Raw genomic sequence first — 20272 nt, forward strand, 5'->3', positions numbered from 1 at the left:
CTGATGTCCACTAGTTAAAAATACCATTGATCAGTCTCTCTGTAGTTCTCTTTATGTCAACAATACTCTTCTTTTGATTAAAAGGTAGATACGCAAGTTTGTAATGTTTACAAAATCATATCCAACCTGCAACAATGTAACCATCAGTGTCATACAAAGGGTCAATCACTGAATGACAAGCTAGAAGACTTTTATTTTATCTATTTAAAGATATTTCATACTGCTGACATTTGAAAAGAGTGTAGTATTCTTCAAAACATCACCTGCATGAGAAAGTCTAACAGGTAAAGAGCACTTACTGCAGGCCCTGAAATGTAATCTTAACTCTGTGTACAGAACACATGATTTTTTTTCAGGAACTTGTGTTCCTAGAAAGTTGAATCATGGCTCTTACTGTGCATTGCCAACTTCTGTGGAGTGTGGGAATATAGAGTCCTCCATCTCTCTGGACTTAGTTTTCATACCGCTGTGCCTCAACACATGCCAAACAGCCAAAACAAAGCATCAGCAGAGAGAAGGAGTGGACGGAGAACAGCCTTGAGGGGTTCTGGTGGAACCAAAATACCAAAGTTTCCAAACAACATAAAGAGGTTTTTCTCCAATAAACTGTGAAGTGTAACTGAATGTGGATCCACTGGAGGAGATTTTCCATCACAACACCTACGCCATGTCTGCACTGCTTGCTCTGGCTGACTTCATGTGGGCAGCTGAGATTTATTTCAGAGATTTTGGAGAGAGATTTTTCCTGTTTGGATTTCCTGCCTCTTCATACATTTGGTATCATCAGTGTCTGTCTAACATGTCTTTTTCAGTGTTTCTCAATACACTTCCTTCAATACAAACTCGAATTTGGATCATTTGAAAGAGGACTTTGTCTTCTTTTATCACCCACCCTCCCCCACACCTATGCAAGGGCAAAAAGTACAGCCACCCAACCATGTTGGCAGTGAAAGGCCAGTTTTGTAGCTTGCTGAAGTGCACCTGCTCTAGTGCACTGTGGACACTATCACATCATTCCCAGAACACACATAGACAGGAAAATAAACAGAGGAAAGAATGTTGAGATTTCATAAGTATCAAGTCGTATCTGTTTATTATTTTAAGTACTGATGATTTACCATCTCTATCGTCCTTAAAATTCAGTCCTTTGACATTTGTAACACGCTGAAAGACACACTGTTAGCTTTGTCTTTAGGTTTGTCTGACATCAACGCCATCTGTAATTGATATTCACAGCACATTTAGGCTGTGCTAGGCTCAACTTTTATCCTCTAACCTGCAGCTGGAGACTGAGCAGTGTTAAAAGCTAAAAGCTACAGAACGTCTCAATCATTTTCAATGTGTCTGACCCCAAAATAGACACTGTGAAAGCTGAACAACCCACATGTGTCACTGCACTGCTCTGAAAAGAGGATGCTTTCGTTTTATAAGCCATGTTTCACAGTATAAGTCAAGAGAAACCTGGCCGCCTGATTATTTCCAAGTGGACTTGTGCTTCCTCAGAGCTTGGACCCTAAGGACTTCCTTCAAGGACCCTCTGCCCAAGTTTGTAAACCAGCTAGCCTCTCAAACCTTCATGCCTTCAATTCCACAACAAAAACACAAACTTCCCAAGCCACACATTTGCTGCTACACCGGCAGAAAACAAGCCCATGCTTGTACAGAGCATAACTTGCATGGATTCTTGAAAGCAGCCAGTACATGTGTGCGTGCAACAGGACGTCTTGGACGCCACCCCCACCTCTAAAACATTTAAAGTTTCGGTCTGTTTTAACAAAAATGATAGAAGCAAATCGGTTCTTTGGCACTTACAATTTTACTGAGATCCATGTTGATCCCAGGGAACGGTGCGTAAGGATCCTCGGAGCCGGAGAGGACGTCCGCTGGCTTTATCCTAACGCGGAGTAATTAGTAACGGGAAGGCGTTTGAGGCAACAAACGCATTTGGGAGGAGAAGAAGTGGAAGAAAAAGAAGAAGAAGAAGAAGGGGGTGGGGTGGAGCGGACCCTTAGCTCAACATGTGTCCCGATTTGGTATAAAAATGCTCCTCAATCCTTCCCTCCTTTCGCGTCCTTTCTCTTCTTCTCTGCGCGCTTTACGTGCTGTCTTATCGGCGAGGACTTCCAGCATCTGCCCGCCGACAAGCTGCAGCTGTCCGGGGGGAAACAGACAGAGCCCGCGCTGATATTACCTGCTCATTTTTCATTTAGAATATCACCCTGTTCAGCCTGAACGTATCAGCCCTACATAGCCACTACAACCAAGTCAGTTGGCTGCCTTTATTTTGCAAATAGCCCGCTCTCGTGTTAGACAATAGTAGCATGGAGCCTGCAGAGTGGGATGGCTCAAACCCGGTGGTTCCCAAACTAGGGTCCAGGGACCACCGGGGGTCCTTGGGGAAGGGCGGTAATGGACAGATGGAGGGGGTAAGTGCAAAATAAAGAACAGATACATTTCCCCCTCTCTCTTCTTTTTTTTAAATGACCCTTTTACTTTCCCTGAATACTGCTCAATGCTCAAAACAGCATACACACTACAGCCATGTCAAAATAACACAATTGTCTAGTTACACTTTGACATTACACTTTCACGTCTCAATCATTTAATGTCTTTTCGATTGTATGCTTATGTGTTGTTATCCTTGTGCTACAGTCATTACACTTCACTGCCAAACTATATGTGACAGATACAGCTCTTGAATCTTGAATATCTGATGTTTTAGTAAACACACAGTTGTTTTTTTGTTTTGTTTTTTCAAGATGAGGCTTATTTTAGATGTTTTAGATGAACCTTTAATTTCTTTGTCAGGTGTGTCTGTGCATTGGAAAACAGATGAAACCTTGAAAGGAGCAGCTCAGCCTCCACCATGATGCACTTTTAGGTAACTGATGCCCCCATCTGGTTTCTGTGAGACCGTCCACCAACACATCACCCCTGCCTTAGAGGAAATACAGATGTGTTTGATGGAGCTGAATTAAGGTATCTATATTCCCATATTCATGTAATATTCTTCATATTCTCAAACTTTACCATGCAAGTTCAAAACTATGACAGACGACTGTATAAGCAAACATCTGTGCTGTTCTACACCTATTAATTGAAGTCGTGTCATAGTTGTAACAAATAAATGAATACATTAGCCACGGTTGTTCCCCTATAATTTCCCTCATTGTTTTTAAATTTCATTTAAATTCAAAGGCAATTTTTTATGTATGTGACCTATTTCCTTGTAAGTAACTCACATGACAAGGTCCTTCTCCTGCATGTAATGAATTACAGCCTATGATGAAGTCAGCCCAGGACATTTAAGTAGGTACTTTACTCAGTACACCTGTAAACTGCATAATGCTTTCAACACCAAAGCTCAAGAATTAATTCACGAAGTGTCAAATTATCTGTTAACTCCATTTACAACTAAAGAGGAACAATATTAGAGGCTCTTTTTAATCTTATGCAGTCCAGTAAACTAAAACTACCACTTCAGCAAAACTGAACTCTTGATGTTAGACTATTGATTGCCCAGCTTGCTTACTAATCACTCTGCTGCGTTAATACTTGATTCTGATTGGTCAACCCCCCTAACAACGGTAATAAATTCTGAATAGCAAGAGCAATGCATGGAACAAACTGATCACAGAGTTCATATTTAATCAATCCCCATAATAGAGCCCTGCATGTTTATCTCGTTTATGAGTTCACCTTTACCTGTTGACAATGTGGCAAAATGTTAGTTTACCATAGCATCTGTAAAAAACATGGAGGATATTTTTAACAATACCCTCTGTAGAGCACAAAACTTTCGATTGGTGTTTAATGGTTGACCAGTCACCAGCAGAGAAAAGAAGATGAGAAATGGGTAAACTGTGCAGAAAACAGTGAGAGACGTTAAAACACAGTTGAGTGAAAGAGACGTTGACCAAATTGAAGAAAACAGACACAAAGAAGCCACAAACCACAAAACACAGCATCAGCTTTGGCTGTGTTATGGGACTAATTGTGGGAAGAGAAAATGACAATGGAAAGGTTACGGGAAAGAGGACTGACAGGTGCTGCTGTTATTTTCTGTCATCTGTAGGGATGCACCGAAAATTCGTCCACCGAAACAGAATGACGCAAGCAAAAACCACGGCCAGTGCACGCTTGTCTGGATAAGGGCCAACATGTCTGCATCCGTTATTCCTTTAATTGCAGCATTCAAGCGTCTTCTAAGCAAAGAGGTTGAGACAGACCACGGAGTGAAAACAATGAAAAGTACACTCTTAGAGTCTGTCAGCACACGTTTCACTGAGAATTATTCGGATCCTCTGCGCTTCATCGTGACTGTACTTGATCCGCGTTATAAAGATCATTACTTGGATGTGGGAATAAAGCAGCGCGCACAAACACGTGCTCCCTCGTTGTCTGATATGTTCAATGAGATCCTTGATTTTAGTGAGGTTAGCACACAGTCATAGCCATAAATGCAATGGTAGGGGAGACCGGGGACAGTTGTAACATTTTTGACATTTCTATCTATAACTTTGAGCTCTTTTAACCCAGTGTGTTCAAACTGCTATACAAACTATCTTCAAATGTCTGCTAATAAATGGCCTAGAAAATGCCTGTGCAACACAAACAGAAAATGCATGGCTTAATCTTAAATCCAAGGAGTGAAATGTTAAAACTGTCCCCGGTCTCCCTACTAATAATTGGCATAATTATCTGTTAAGTTATCTGTTAAGATTAATGTTTTGACTTTACGCTGAATTAAAATGTTAAGTTAATTTGATTTATCAGTATAGCAGGCCAATGCAAATACTTTAACATGGACGGAAATGTTAAGTCCAATGTTATTTAAGTGGGCTGGTAAGAATACTTAGTTGGCAGCTGGGGAATAAATATGATAATTTTTAGTGAGAAAGTGGTTATGAGATATAGAATCACAACAGGATGAGACAAGAGTGAAAGGGCCTAATCTCACCCTTTCAGGATTATATTTTACATAACACTCATTCACTAATCAGAAATATCCAGCATATTTATTGTTATTATTCATTTTTTTTCATTAAAAAGGAAAATAAAGAACACTTTAAACCAGTAAGATCTACTGTTAAATCCAGGACACTGTTTAAAAAACATCTTCTATACAATCACAACACATCAGCTGACTAACTGAGACCAGGCCAGCCACAAGAATCAATATGCTTCTCATTACACCATCGGGGCGGCACATTATACCTCCAGGCTGTACAACATAAACAGTCTGTCTCTAGACAATGACGACTCTTTTCCCGACCCAGTCTTTTCACTTCCTGGTACGGCGTGGGCCCAATGATGGGAGGGCGGCCTCACACAGCATTTCTCACATACAGCAGTCCCACTCTGTCCCCGCCTGGCTTCTCACTCAGCCACCCAAACACACTTCACATCTCAATCAGATTCACAGTTGTTTGTTGGTGTACAACAGAAAAAAATGCCTTTTTTTCATTTTCTTGTGTTACCAACTTTTAATAATACCTATAACAATGGTAACCAAAATATATGATATATTTATACACCTGTTGTTTCCTCCAAACAAACAAGAAAAGGAATGCTGGTTCATCATTTAATGAAAGCATGCAGTTTATTGTGTTGTCAGTATCCACCAAGTATCATCACCACCTAAACATCTCTATCACAATAGCTTCTCAAAATGAAATAACACTGTAATAACACATTACATTCAATTATCTATTGAAGCCTTTCACTCCAGTTAAAATTATAGAATGGTATCAAGAAAAAAGATGACTGCTAAAAGGGCAGTTCTACTTTAAAGTACTAATTACAATTACAAAATGTGGCCTGACTAGAGAAAACAGATATCTTTAACTCAGAGGTTCAAGTCTTCTAGCGGAGACATCACTCAGGACAAACCCAAAGGTTATCATAGACAGTGTGAAACAAGGACGTAGTATCAATGACATTACCCATTGGTTTCCTAGATGGCATTACGAAACCTAAAGATAGTGGTCGCCATTTTGGACATTGACTTCCACCAACTCTTGGAAAAGCTAGAAACCAACAAGAGGTGGAGCTGAGACCATAGCCTAGCCACCACTTACAAAACACCCACCAGTCAGTCAAATCAGCCACTTTTGCAGAACTCCTAGCCTTAATATCATAAAAACTGATGAGTTACAGAAAACTCCACCCCCTCATAGATTCTTCCACTAGAGAAACACACTAAACATGTTTACTTCTGCTGGACAACTGGACATTTAATATGGGCTCTACTGGGGTTTCTTGGCTTTTGGGGTAAACCCCCAGCAGATACTCAGAGGAACTTTTGCACCTCTGCATTGGCATCATTTATCAACACCTGAGACTGTTACTTGGTTGTGATATGTGGTGTATAAGGCTAATTACGTCTACTATTGCAAAATTGAAATTCACTGCAGATCAAACATTTACTCAAAAGCTTGTAGTCTAGTTTATTTTCTGCAAACTGCAACATAAATATGACTTAAAGCAGTTTGGTGCATCAAAGCAGGCTTGCAGAAAATATGTATGCTTAAAAATTAAGCAGGCTCTGCTGGTGATCTTTGTAGAGTGTAAAATGAACATTTTCATAATGAAACAAAACTATATAGATTATTTGGAGAGCAATATGATATTGTAGATTAATCTCAATATACACAAAGTCAGACGCAATCCAATTGATTTGATTTGACCTCAGGACCCATACAAAATATAGAGGGTCAATGCAAAACCATTACTTTATATTAACTGGATCAGTAAGCTGATACATTAGTCAGCATTTCTTTGAGATGACAACATCAATCAATGTTTTGACTTTATTGCTGATAGGAAATCACTTATCATTGAAATATTTATATATTAATATCAATGCAGCATTTCAATCCTGGGTCTTTGTGGTACTAACTCTAAAAATGCTTTTTATGCTTAACAGCCATGTAGTTTGGTATTGTCAGTACACTGGGCTGACAATAATGCATATCATTTAATAACTTCAAGTTGAATCATTACCAGATGATAGATCAATGGAGTCGCTCTGCAAACATCTAATGTGCAATGATTAAGCCAGTTTTAAAAACTGTAGGTGAAGTTTTCTTTAAGATTTCTGAAATTTTGAGTTTCATGTAACACAGCCTATGGAATTTAAGATCAATTTCAAAACTGTCACTGTTACTTTTATCTATGACTGATTTAGGAAGTAATTATCAATAATGTTGAGTCTACTTCCACCACTGCACCTCCAATAGTCAGTGTACTGTTTTCTGTCACATGAGGACTTTATTGTATGCATATGATGATTTAAACTGAGGCAGCTAATGTTGAAGCAGGCTAATTTGCATACCACACACTTACATCAGTAATGTTAGTTTCAGTCGGACTTTTGACCTTTTGACCTTTGCTGCAAGTGAAACAAAAACCAACACGCTGTCTGTCTCTCTCTCTTTCTGCTCTACTGTGCCGTACAACACAGACGAGAAGTCCAAAACAATCTGTAAATCAAAGCTATTGTGGATGTCGCCAGGGAGTCATCTGCACACTTTGTTCCACTTACTGACCTGTCACTCATGTCCAGCTCTATTATTCTGCAGCCAGTCAGTGCAATGAGGCCACAACCCATTGCCTGCTGTTTCTGCTGCCTCAGTGCTTTTAATGGTCCAACTTTTCATGGCTTTTCATGCATGTCTGTGAGTGGACTGTATGTATGCGGATGTCCCTGCATAACTCCCCTACATTTTTAGTCGCAGGATGTAAGAGAGGCAAAGGAAACCTCAACACAATGAGCGATGGAGGTAAAAACAACAAGTCCCAAGAAAGACAAAGACATGGGAGAACAAGAGGCAGAGACAGGGTGATTAAAAAATTCTTGTCTAAATCGGCCCTGCTGGGCCCTGCTTGTGCACAAGGGGCCTCAGACCTGCTCCTGCTCCTTAAATACCACAGCTGCCAGATAACTAAACAGCCCCAAAATAGGGTGCAAAATATGGGAATGAGGGGTGCAGGCCAATACACACTGCACCAATGATTCTCAACCCGGGGTATATGTAACCAGGTGAAACTTGTTCAGGGGCCTGGAGGTATTTGGTAAGCGTATGAGCGGCCAAAATATTTTTTTCTTTTCAAGTTATATTTTGGGGCATTTTGGCCTTTAACGGACAGGACAGCCAAAGAGAGACAGGAAAATCTGTGAGTTGAGAGTGGGGGACGACATGCAGTAACTGGTCGAGGCTGGAATCGAGCCTGCAACCTCTGCGATGAGGTCTATAGCCTCTGTACATGGGGCGTGCGCTTAGACCGCAAGGCCAATGGCTCCCCAAGCAGCCACAATGATTTTATGAAAGAATAGTAGTAGGATTGAAAAGAAAAATATTTTTTTAACAGTTGAACAACTGAGGAACAACCAAGCGGCAACCTCTGGTCTCAAAATATAAAGCCCATGCGGAAGTGTTATAAACTGCAATTCATCGAGAATCTGCTTGAGGCTGGCTGCAGAAACACCAGAAACCACATAGACATGAATGGGAAAAAGACGATCTTTACAGCATTAATAAACATGTTTACAGCCTGGTTCAAAAAACGGCTAGGTTCTTCGTAGCTAATCTCTCTATCGGCACACACTGTCCGGGGGTGAATTTATTTCTAACGTGACGGTTCAGAAGGTATTAAGATTACGAGTTTTTACTCAAATAAGGACATGACTGACTTGACTCCCGGATGGGAACACATAGCTGTTGGCTAGGAGGCTCACACTCTGCCTCTTTACGTCACACTCTGCCTGGTTGAGTTCCGCATTTCCAATATGGCTGCCTATGTCGATTGGCTTCAAAACAGCGCACAGGAACAGATGGGTGACGTCACAGATACTACGTCCATTATTTCTACAGTCTATGACTAAGAGCAAGTAGGACTTAATAATAGTATAGAAATTATCTGGAAGAGATAAACGTACTTAACAAAAAGTAAGCTCAAACTGTTAGCTAAAAATGATAAATTAACAGGTTATTAGTTGGACGGCAGAGATAGGCACATTTAATACAATGTAAGTTTAAACTAAAACAAGCTAAAAATAAAAAATCAACAGTTCAAATTGTTAGCTTAAAGAAGCCTAATGGACTTTGGGCTGTAATAGTTAGCTTGAAATAATGAATGAGGGTTGAAATCATAGACTAAATAAAAATGGACAGCATTGCTCCGCCTCTTCCTGTTGTATGATTCTGAAGCCAAAAAATCACGCTCCTGGGCGCAGCCATTGTGTAGCCAGAGCCTGCGAAGCCACAGAATTTCTGTGGTTGCCATGGTAATTTCTGTTTCAGCATGGTAATGAGCTCCGCCCTACAGCGTAGTGTCACAAGACGCTGTGTGTCCTTTGAAATTTCTCTCTACGGTGGCTGTGAATCAAAGCAAACCCGGAAGTAAAACCCCGTTTTTTAAACTCTAATAACTAACGAAAAAGAAACTTTTCAGAAAAATGAGGCCTTGAACACAAAACAGTCAAATACTAACTAAATATCACCACGGCATACGGATGTGAGAAACATTCGTAAGACGTGTATTTATTTTTTAAAGTGTGACTGCAGCCCCATTCAAATTAATGGGGGAGACAGAGTTTTTGACCTATACTGCAGCCAGCGACCAGGAGGCAGACACTCTGCTGGAAGCTTCACTTCCAGCCAAGCGAGATGCACCCCTGGGTGAAACAGCTAGCTAAAAAATCTAACTACACTTAGTAAGCTACAAGTAAAAAAAATACACTGTTCAAGTTTAACTAAAAGATATGAATAAACCATTTATAGTCAAGGAAAAGTTATGAATGAACTTTAGAGATAGTTGAATCAAAGTAATGATAATGTTTGGAATAGTTGGTGAGAACTTATTGATAAAAAAAGTTGAAATAACTGAACTGAAAAGCTAAAAAAGATAAACGATTGAATTGATAAGATGAAAGGTGGACAGTAAAAAACAGCAAGTTGTTATTATAGATTTACAGGTGAATCAGAGACTTAAAAGTAACTTATAAAAGGGTAAGACATTGACAGCTGCTAGAGTAAAGCTTAAAGTATCCAGCCTATTTAAATTCAAGCTTAATCGGACCATAATATTGATAAAACAGAGGGCTTAGGATGCACACACAAAGAGCCTAACACACACGAATCCTGATACAAACAGGAGTGACCTCTGTGTATAGAATCAGAGGAGAAGGAGGCTGGCAGCCAATTATAATTTAAGACCTTAATTATGTAATACATTTGTGGTGTCACACAGGCTCGCTTTACATTCCCCATATGAGGAAGTGGTGCCAGAAGGAGTTTCCCACAGGCACTAATTATGGTTCATATCAGTCCAGAGATTACAACCTACTCCAGCTTCAAATGAAAAAACCTCTTCTTGCCTCAGACAGCTCAGAGACTGTTTGGCACTCTAGGAGAGAGTTGGCATGTCTTACATCTTTGGAGCGCTGTAGATAAAGAAATTAAAAAAGTTCTCACTTGTTTTATACTGTTTTTCTTAGTGTTACTGAAAAACATCCAAAACATGTAATGATGTTTGAGGAAAGCACACCACAGATTAAATCCCCCCCTAAACTCTAAATTAAAGAGTCAGCTGCTATTATGAGGTTAAACATGTCATTAAAAGCAAGTGCTGTGTACTATCTCGCTGCCCTGTTTCATTCTTTTTATAACCCAGTGTGGACACTATGACAGAGAGGATTTTGAACACACCCTGGTTGTTTACCCAACTCCACAGAGAGAAAGGCAAGCACTTCTCAGAGACAGTGTTTTACACAACTATGGCTTCAGGGCCAAGTTAGAAGACCCTGCTACTGGCTTGTCCCTGTCACAATAATATGGAGAGACTATGTATATTATGGGCCATCAACATTGAACTTTCACCAAGTGTACTTTGTGGCTTCAAAGAGTTGGCTTGAAATGTGAAAATCAAAGACAGCCAGGCGGGCGGGCAGGCAGACAGGAGGTGAAAGCCAGCTACCCAGCAGCTTTGGGCAGCTTTAGAGCACAACAGATCAGATGAGATTATCTCTCACTGATCCCCTGTACAGTCGACAGCAGATTCATTGATTCTCACACTGCCTGCCACGGTTCTACATCCGCAGTCAAAAGTCAACCATAGGGGGATGAGGAAAAAAAACACAAACAAAAACAAATCCTCATGAGTCAATTGTGTCACAAAACAGATTCAGAGAGGGGCAAAAACTGTTTCAAGAAACAAACAGCTGAAGGTGTCATGCTGCGGTCCATTCGTGTTGAAACAATAATAGCAAATCAAACTTGGGCTTGTTTTATCTTGCATGAATACTTTCACTGCTGCAAAGCTCTTAACTTTGTGTGAATGATCCCAGGTAATTAAGAGCAGAAAAACTAACCACAGCCCTTTTCCTTACCATGATACATGTTATCAGAAGTCCATGCAACAACAAGGCGTGGAGATAAACAGTGTTCATGGGTTGTGTTGAAATGCATTTTGCCTTGACACACTTCCAGCTGGGTGTGATGATCCCAGGAGCCTGACAGTGACCCACTGACCAGGCTTGGCTCACAATACATAAAAAGCCACGCATGCGTCTCTCCCTGCTAATCCATGCTGATGCTGTCCCGGATGGGGGAGGCATAGGGGGCTGAGGGGGGGATGAGCGAACTGTACGGCCACCATCCATTCCAGACACACAACCGCCAAATACCTGCTGTGCACATTTAGGCTGTAATGAGTGCACTGTCAATGGGAGGAAGCACGTTGCAGCAGAGCCATGGCAGTTTGGCTGCCTGGATTCATCTGACCTACTTTCTCCCCCCTTGCTCCCCTCCCCTTGTGCCTGCATGGTCTGGGAGAGGAGAGGAGAGGAGAGGAGAGGGGAGACCACCAGGCAGGAAACAGCAGGCTCCACAGCACAACAGCAGCCAACATACATATGCTCAGTGGAGGAACGTTTCATGCAAAGTCACATGAAGCTACACAGCATTCATTATTCATCTTAGGCCATGAAAACTAAAAATAACAAAGAAAAACATGAAGTCATTCTCTATTCTGCCTTAAAATAGACAGGTCTCACTTTGGATCTCATCATCCCCACCAGCATCATCATCACCATCATCATCATCATCATCATCATCATAATCACTGATCCTGCCTTGACTGTAGGCCTACAGTAGACAGTGATAGACTGACATACATGACACAGCTCCATCAAGCCCAAACTTGTCTCCCTCCTGTTTGGTTTTATCCTGCAGATAGACTAAACTGCAAAGCTATCTCAACTCAAACACCATTGACCTATATTTCTCTCTCCACAGCTCTTTTGTTATAAAGTTGGTATCACAGAATGACACACAGACATGATCGAAAAAACAATGAAATGGCAAAACTGTATGAAAATATTGAATATGTTGAAATATAAAATAAAAAGACAAAATATGTTGCAACTCTGTGTCTTCTTGTTTGGACCTAGAGCTCACTTCATACAACATCTCTCACCGCACAGATTAATTTAGCTGTCAGCAAACATCCTGACATGACTGTTACTATCATCCCACATTACAAAGCTGCTCTCAGCTGTAGGACCTTCAGCCCACGCTTTCAGAGAAATAACGTAATAACATAACTGTGCTTCATACCTGCCCTCTCTCAAAGTTTTCCTTCTCCAGCTCCAGGCTGTTGGCCCCTCCGGTCCGTCGGATCACTTTGGGGATAGCGTTGGGGACTTGCTGCATGGAGCTTTTCACTCGATCCATTGTTGTCCGTTTTCTTCAGCGGCGGAAGACAGAAATAAAAAATACTTTTGACGGCGAAACAGGTTTGTGTGTGGAAAAATAAAAAAAAAACTACAAGCTGCTCTAACTATGGCGGGCAGCAGTCCATGCTGTGCTGGACTCGTCGCCCTGTTCACTGAATCATTTGGCCTTTTCTGTCCACCACCCCAGTCAATGACAGCAGCAGCAGTCTGATCGGCACCACTGTAAAGCGAGCCGCAGTTAGAGCAGTACTTCCGGTTTCACCCCTTCAAAATAAAGCACCTGTTAATTACCTCGCTTTCTAAGTGAAAATCATAGTGCGTGTAAGTGCAGACGTTTGTTAAAATGCATTGACAAAACCTTAATAGAAACTATTTGAAAATCAACAAAAATGTTTCCATGAAGAAAAATATGTTGTTTTATACAGTCTATGGTTGTCACATATAACTTTGAATGCTTGATGAACTTCAACCTATGACTTCAACCCACACACAGTCTCCAATTTTAAGACTTGAGCCCAGATTTTCTTATTTATTCGCGTGATTTTATAGTTGTAATTACTTTTTATTGGTTGACTGTTTTCTGATATGCGTTTAAATGCAATTTTTTAGCACTTTTATCATTTTATCATGTCTATTCATTTAACCATTTTATTCTTAGATTAGTTTTAAGATATTTTTGTATGTTTTGCACATTAAGTAGTTTATTCTGTCTGACATCTGTCTTCTATCTCTGTATTGACCTAACATCTCACTGGCTGCAAAACAAGTCTAACTACGGGTACAAATAAAGTAACCTGAACCTAACGTGAACATGAACCCCAGATTACATTTTCATTTTATTTTATATGTCTACTATTTAACATTACAGGATACTGCAAAATGAATCTCAAATAAAGTGGGTAAAAATAAAAATAAAAATAAAAATAAACACCTCTAAATGAAAATGGCCACAAAACCCAGAAGTGATATGTGCAACTTATTGCAGTAAATTTACAGAAGTCATTCGCTGTATTTTTAAGAGTCATATCAGCTGCACGCTACAAAGATCATCAACACGACATATTCAAACGACTTTTCTAACCAGTGACATCGAGGGAACATATCTGAGCCATAGCTCTGAGCATCTGTTTGAGAAACCGTTCAACATGTGCAGCATGCTCGAAGCGTCGCCGCTATTTGGATATTTTCTCTGGCAACTGTCTCTGACTCCTCCCACCACGGTCAGCTACAGGCTGGAGAAACAGTTTATCCCGCCCACAACATCAGTAATGTGTAGTGACATTTTTGCACTTGTTAATTTATATACACACTGAACCACTAGACTTGGCAAACCCCTGTTTCACATTACAAAGATTGTATTTCCATTTAAGCTCGGTTGGAAGGGTTTGCTTGTCGATATGCCATCAGTTCAGATTTCAGTTAATCCGATGGCATTCATTAAATAATGGCTAAATGGATGTTTCATTTTTGGTTAAAACTCCCTGTCAGATGCAAAAACAAAACAAAACATAAAAACACAAACACATCAATAAGTAGATTAAATAGATCGATGCATATGTAGCATATCAATAAATGTATGGAGTACCAATAATGTAACATTACATAGCTGATGATCCATTAAGTTTTACATAATAACATAACGTTTTTGTGAGTCAGTCATTGGTTAATGGCCAACAGTATATATTCAAGATTAATTCAAGATTGCATTGCCTAGGTATATTATTTTTATTCTAATATATCAACTTCACAAAAGCAGTCTGGCTGACAATATCACAGGTTTATTTAGTCTTTCTTTGAATATATTTAAACATGTTGATTTAGATCAACACAGGGACCATAAAGTATAGTGACACAATCTGGGCTGCTATATATGGCCACCAAACCATATTGAAGTTTGATTGAATTTTAATGACTTGCTCTTAGAAATGTCACCTTCTGTCAATAAGCCAAAAGTTCCCTGTCACTAATGATACAGTAGTCTGTTTGATGCCACAATATCTGCTGTTATATAAGAATGTGTCCTGATCAGTGCCAGCACCACCTACACACTCAACAATTTTCATAAGGTGTGACACTAAACACTATCAGCCCAGTCTGATTAGTGATACAGAACAGTATGTCCTCAAAGGAGAACTTCTTGTGCTGTTTCTTTGTTTTCTTCATATAATATTTTTTACAAAATATTTTTTACTGCAGCTGCTACCACAGTCCATCAAGATCAGTTTTGATCCAGTGAGCTGACCTTACTCTTGTAATGTTTGGAGGAACAGGTTAATTTCCTGTCGGTGATCATTCCTATTATAATATATCAAAACTGAAGCAGACTCAACCTTTCCTCAGATGTCTTTGTGCTCTGTATGGCTCAAGGTTCCCATCTGCTGGTCAAACATGGGAACTACAGGTCAAATGTAATAACTAAAATGAGACAAAGGGCAATTCCAGTTTTATTTTTTAACATTCATCAACACACACACACACACACACACACACACACACACACACAAATTAAAGATATAATCATAGACAATCAGGAAAAAAAGCTGCAAGTTTTTTTTACCATTGCCTTTTTCGGTGCAGTGTATAATCAAAATCAACAAACAGAGGTCGAAAGAGGCATTCAGATCTTCATGTTAAAGTAATAGGAACCGCACTGCCATCATTAAAATGACTGTTTTTTAATTCAACTTCAGTAAAGTATGCCAGTATTATTTCAACTTATGTTATTAAAAAGTCAAAGTGCCATTCTTAAAAATCACTCTATTATAACGTAGGCCTATCACATTATTACATTGTAATACTGATTTGAATGCTTGTTGCTGCACACTGTGGACTAAGGTCCTACTTACATACATAATATGCACTGTTAAGCTAGTTTACAGGAGTGGATCTCAAGCTTGTGGTTGGACTCCCTCATTGCAAGGTAAATTGGATGGCATTATATGATCAATGAAGCAGGAAATTTAAAAAAAGACTTAAACTCAATTCTGTATTTATTTTTTTCATTAATATTGCTCTGCGTTTGCCTGTAGAAAACATTGCATTAACCTCTTTGGGCCTAAAACAGTTATATTATTCATGAAGTGAATCTAAGAGTGATGAAGTTTTAATGGGAATTTCATACTTTGGTGGAACAAATATTTAAACCATAGCAATACAGTACAGAATTGTGGACAATGTTTATCTTGAGAGGAACTAGAAACTACCAATGATGCAAAGTTGTAGTTACTTTGGATTTAGATTACAACATTGCTGAATTGAATTTGGGTGATGGTGTGTAAATATGAAAAAAAAGACAATGTGCTCAATGTGTTAAAATAAGCCTACAGTAGTCTACTTGAGTGAATTATACTTTCATTCCATTTTGATTTATATATGTTTTTATAGAACTTTTTCAATATAGACACATAATAAAGCAAACAATCAGAAATTTTCAAAAGGGAAGCTTATGCACATTTAAAAGAGATCATATCTCTAGTGGACAGTGTCAGTTTTACACTTCCCTATAGTGGCAGCATTGAAACATAAAAATACACACAACCTAACCAAACTCACAAAAAAAAACAAGAAAAAAGAAAGGAAAAAGAAAGGAAAAAAAGTGTGTTTGTGTGTGTGTGTATGTGTGTGTGTGTGTGTGTGGGGGAAATAAATAAATCAGAGACAGCATCCAAGTATAGCAATCTTGCACAGTACATCATCAACACTCATGCCAAGGTACTTCTTGAAGCTCCTACTCTCCATAAAAGATATTCCTAAATGTGATCTACCAAACCTTTCATCACAGTGGCTGCTAGTCTAGGGCCTATATAATCTAAGAAAGGGGACCATATCAAAGAATACTTTGATCATACACTTTGATCTGTATGTCAGATATTCCAAAGGTATGATATCAAACATAACCTTGTGCCACCTGGCTATTGTTGGAGGTTTGTGGTCTATCCACCTCAGCTATATGTTTTTCCTGGCAAGAAAAAAGTGAGGACACATAAAAGCGTCTTTGAATATGTGCTTTTGAGTTGTGCATCTGGCAACCCAAACAGTAAACACAAAGGGTCCTTGTTCAGTCTAACATTAAGAATTAAGTACAGTTTATCCAGTACGTTTTTCCAATAGTCATCTATATGTGTACACGTCCAAACACAGTGAATATAACTCCCAACCTCAATATTGCACTTCATACAAAATTCAGATTTATTATGATCCATTTTATATAAAAATAAATATTTGAAGAAATAATTAATAAATGACACCAATTATGTCCATCCAATCATTTCAGAGCTGTGTGAACACACTGAGGAGGGTGAAACCAAAAGGAGAAAAAAACAACTGAGACCTGTAAATCTCGCGAGAATACCACTGTAACGGAGGACTGGGGCTTGGTCTTGAAGTTTTCAGATGCATCTGTAGATGAATCTTAATAGCATCAAGATGTCGGGACGATCAGGCCGCGCTGAGACCCGGAGTCGGGCTAAAGATGACATTAAAAAGGTCCTGGCCGCTATCGAGAAAGTACGGAAATGGTACGTAGTCTGTCCGGGGGACAATATGGAGGGAAATGTTTAAGTAGAGACTGTAGCCTGATATCTGCTGCGTCGCTCAACAAACTTCAGTCGGAAAGTTGGATGATTGAAGGAGCTCCTGACCAATCAATGCCCGAGTTTGACAGGCGAGGCGGGGCTAGCTGAGTTTTTTTCCGCCGAGAGCTGTCAATATGGCTACAGCCTCACATGCTGAGCGCTGTAATCCACACGACTGTCTTGTCGTAACATTACAGCCCAAGTATTCAACACTCTCCGACTTAATTCAATCAGTTTTGACATTTTTTTGAATAAGTAAACAATGAGAATAAATGAGCATTACACGATGTTTGATAGCTGTCATCTACTGAGAGAAAACACGGACATGTACATTGTATGCCATTTTACAGATTGATGCTATCAAAGCAGCCCGTGCAGTGCAGCACCCAAAATGAGCTCCTTCTGATTAAAAAGAAATCAATATTATCCCTAGGGAGAAGAAATGGGTGACAGTTGGAGACACATCCTTGCGCATCTTTAAGTGGGTGCCAGTAACAGAAACAAAGCAGGTGGGGGCTCTGCCATGAAAAACTCTACGATTGCTGTTGAATTGATGTACACAGTGTGGAATACATCTGTAGTCACTCCCCTCTTTGTTATCAGATATACCGCACCAAATCCACAGGTGGAGACGTTCGAGGACTGAAAGATGTGGTCCTGGAGAACACCAACTCTCTTTTGGACTTCACAGGTGAGCTTTCTGGCTGTATTCACCAACCTTAAATGTCTGAGAACCAAAAAAGGAAATGATCAACTAATTCCCCTTGAATATGATGCATTAAGTTGAAGTGATTGCCTGATAGTCTGTGCAATTCCTGTGCTGTCTGCCTCAGATGAAAACAGCAACCAGAGCTTTCTCTCAGATGTTTACCAGCCAAAGATGGATAACAGCAGCAGCACATCTAGCTCCCAGCAGGTCAGCCCTCCACATACCTCTAGCCTCCGGACTGAAGACTCACAGCCACCCATGTTGGGCCAGGAGAGTGTGGATGGTATGGAGATATCTAAGCATATATTTTTACTCAGCTTCACGCATTGTTGCTGTAGTTAGTTAAAATGTGTACACAATATGTAAAATGTCTTCATGAAAAATAAAGAATCAGTACTAGAAATAACCACACACAACCACAGCACTTTTTTTTGACCAATTCACCCCACAATCAATCGGAATCCCTGTATTTATGGGACATTCACTTTCTGTATTTAAGTGCAACAATTATGTACAGAAAGTACATTTATTTATATTTTCATTGTTGGTTTGTTTTTTAATGTATTTGTGTCCTGTACTATTTGTATAACCTTTTCTGCCAGAGTGGCTTTAATGATGTATTTTAACTTCTCCTTGTGAATGCAGAGCCGGTTCATTCAGGACAAGAGGGGGCTGATGAGCCTCCTACTCTCATCAAAGAGGACCTTCTTTCATCAGGAACACTCAGACGGAGCAGCCCAGACACACAGGTTCACATTTGAAAAAGCCCTTATGTGTTGTCTATGAAATAAGAACTTAATTTATATCTCTGGGGCAAGTTGTATGGTATGAAAATGAATTTAAACTGTTATTTTTTTCTAAGCACGTGAGCTTTTAATTAATCAATGCTAACCTACTGAATGTGTTATCTTTTTGTTAACAGGAAGAACTGGATGAATCTGGAGCACCACCTTTAAAGAAGATTTGCACAGGAGAAAATTCTGTACTGAGATAGCTTATTTATAATCATTTTGTTAAAATGCACATGATACCTGTCTTTAGTCAGATTAGCTAAGCTTTTTAAATTGTTCCAAGTTTCTATTGATATGTTAATGCAAATGTTACATTTCAGCAAATTATAAAAAATGAGTATTCACTGCATTTTTTTGCCCTTTAAATTTTTGTTAAACTAAATGGTGAGGATTTTACAAACTGTGGCAAAGCACTACTGTTCCAGGTGGTGTGTATTATGATTCATCTGCTTCAAATGCAGATTTTTCTGGCAAATAGATGATTCTGATTTACACATTTTGCAGTGGAACTTTACTTTTGCATGTCCCATACTGTATTGCTTTTATGCTTAGGCCAATTCAAGAAAACATGTTGACTTTGTAGCTTTATGCAGATCAATGTTTAGATATGCTTATTGTTTTTACATGCAAAGCCCTTTCTGGAACAAGTATTCTGTTTGCTCATTTAATTTGAGAATAAATGCTCTTTTGATATTTATGATATAATTTGCCTAAGTTTATAACTGAAAACATTGCAAACCACAATAAATGCTTCTTTGTATATACATTAATGTCATTATAGTGCTGCAAGAATAGCAGGCTACTTATTCTCAGTCATATGTGCAATAGAATAGAATGTACTTTATTAATCCCTGATGGGAAATTCAGGTGTCTGGCAGATAAAATTATAAAAATCACATAAAACAAGTAATTCAAGTGTCTGTCAGCTCATCTCCCATTGGCTCGAGAGTTATGAAGTCTAATGGCAGCAGGGATGATGATTTTCTGTATCTCTCAGTCCTGCAGCGCAGAGAGATGAGACGTCCACTTCCCTTCAGGGATTAATAAAGTACATTCAATTCTATTAATGTCATTATAGTGCTGTGAGAATAGTAGGCTACTTATTCTCTATCATATGTACAGACAACCATTCTGTAAAGGTGTTTATCGACAAGAGGAACTTTACCCCTGAACTACATGCCTTTTGACCGGAGAAACCAGGGTCTAAATTTAGTTAAAGGGTTGTTAATCTCCCCCTGAAAAGCCCCTGCTTTGGTGGTAGTACTTTTCATGGGGTACTGGGACTTTCGGCTGAACGTAACCGTGTTTGTGGAGTTTACACAGTTGTTGAAACACAGAGGGAGTTCCTGGGAATGCATACTAGTTTGGTTATTTATTAAGATTTCAAAATATTATTTAATATAATTTTGTTTCTCCATATGTCAATGGCCTGATTTGCACAATCTTAACTGGGACTTCA

The 20272-nt window shown here is 39.3% G+C and overlaps 2 protein-coding genes and 1 long non-coding RNA gene across 4 annotated transcripts in view; 2 read left to right on the top strand and 1 right to left on the bottom strand.

Moving 5' to 3' along the window:
* Positions 1-13070, bottom strand: part of hip1 (huntingtin interacting protein 1) — a 53337-nt gene extending 40267 nt beyond the window's left edge. The window contains exon 1 of one of the 2 annotated variants that reach the window (XM_034700813.1): positions 12621-13070. In XM_034700813.1, the coding sequence (XP_034556704.1) occupies positions 12621-12737 (117 nt within the window). In that variant the 5' untranslated portion in view covers positions 12738-13070. Of the gene's footprint in view, positions 1-1812; positions 2313-12620 lie in introns of those variants that run through there. The other variant, XM_034700814.1, reaches the window with a different exon arrangement.
* Positions 1722-3143, top strand: LOC117825144. Its single transcript, XR_004633788.1, has 2 exons — positions 1722-2426; positions 2809-3143. It is a non-coding gene; the product is annotated as an uncharacterized LOC117825144 (long non-coding RNA).
* A 4010-nt stretch (positions 13071-17080) lies between the features above and the next one.
* bcl7bb (BAF chromatin remodeling complex subunit BCL7B b) lies at positions 17081-19518 on the top strand. Its single transcript, XM_034701031.1, has 6 exons — positions 17081-17256; positions 17747-17822; positions 17917-18004; positions 18147-18305; positions 18668-18771; positions 18945-19518. Exons 1-6 carry the CDS (start codon positions 17144-17146, stop codon positions 19014-19016), a joined length of 612 nt encoding a protein of 203 aa, XP_034556922.1. The 5' UTR covers positions 17081-17143; the 3' UTR covers positions 19017-19518.
* The last annotated feature ends 754 nt before the right edge of the window (positions 19519-20272 follow it).

This window comes from Notolabrus celidotus, chromosome 14, assembly GCF_009762535.1.
Source record: "Notolabrus celidotus isolate fNotCel1 chromosome 14, fNotCel1.pri, whole genome shotgun sequence".
Classification (NCBI taxonomy): Eukaryota; Metazoa; Chordata; class Actinopteri; order Labriformes; family Labridae; genus Notolabrus; species Notolabrus celidotus.

Coding starts and splice junctions, on each gene's coding strand:
- bcl7bb (XM_034701031.1), top strand. CDS start 17,144: ATGAATCTTAATAGCATCAAGATGTCGGGACGATCAGGCCGCGCTGAG. Junction 17,257..17,746: donor ATCGAGAAAGTACGGAAATG/GTACGTAGTCTG, acceptor TATTATCCCTAG/GGAGAAGAAATGGGTGACAG. Junction 18,306..18,667: donor GGGCCAGGAGAGTGTGGATG/GTATGGAGATAT, acceptor TTGTGAATGCAG/AGCCGGTTCATTCAGGACAA.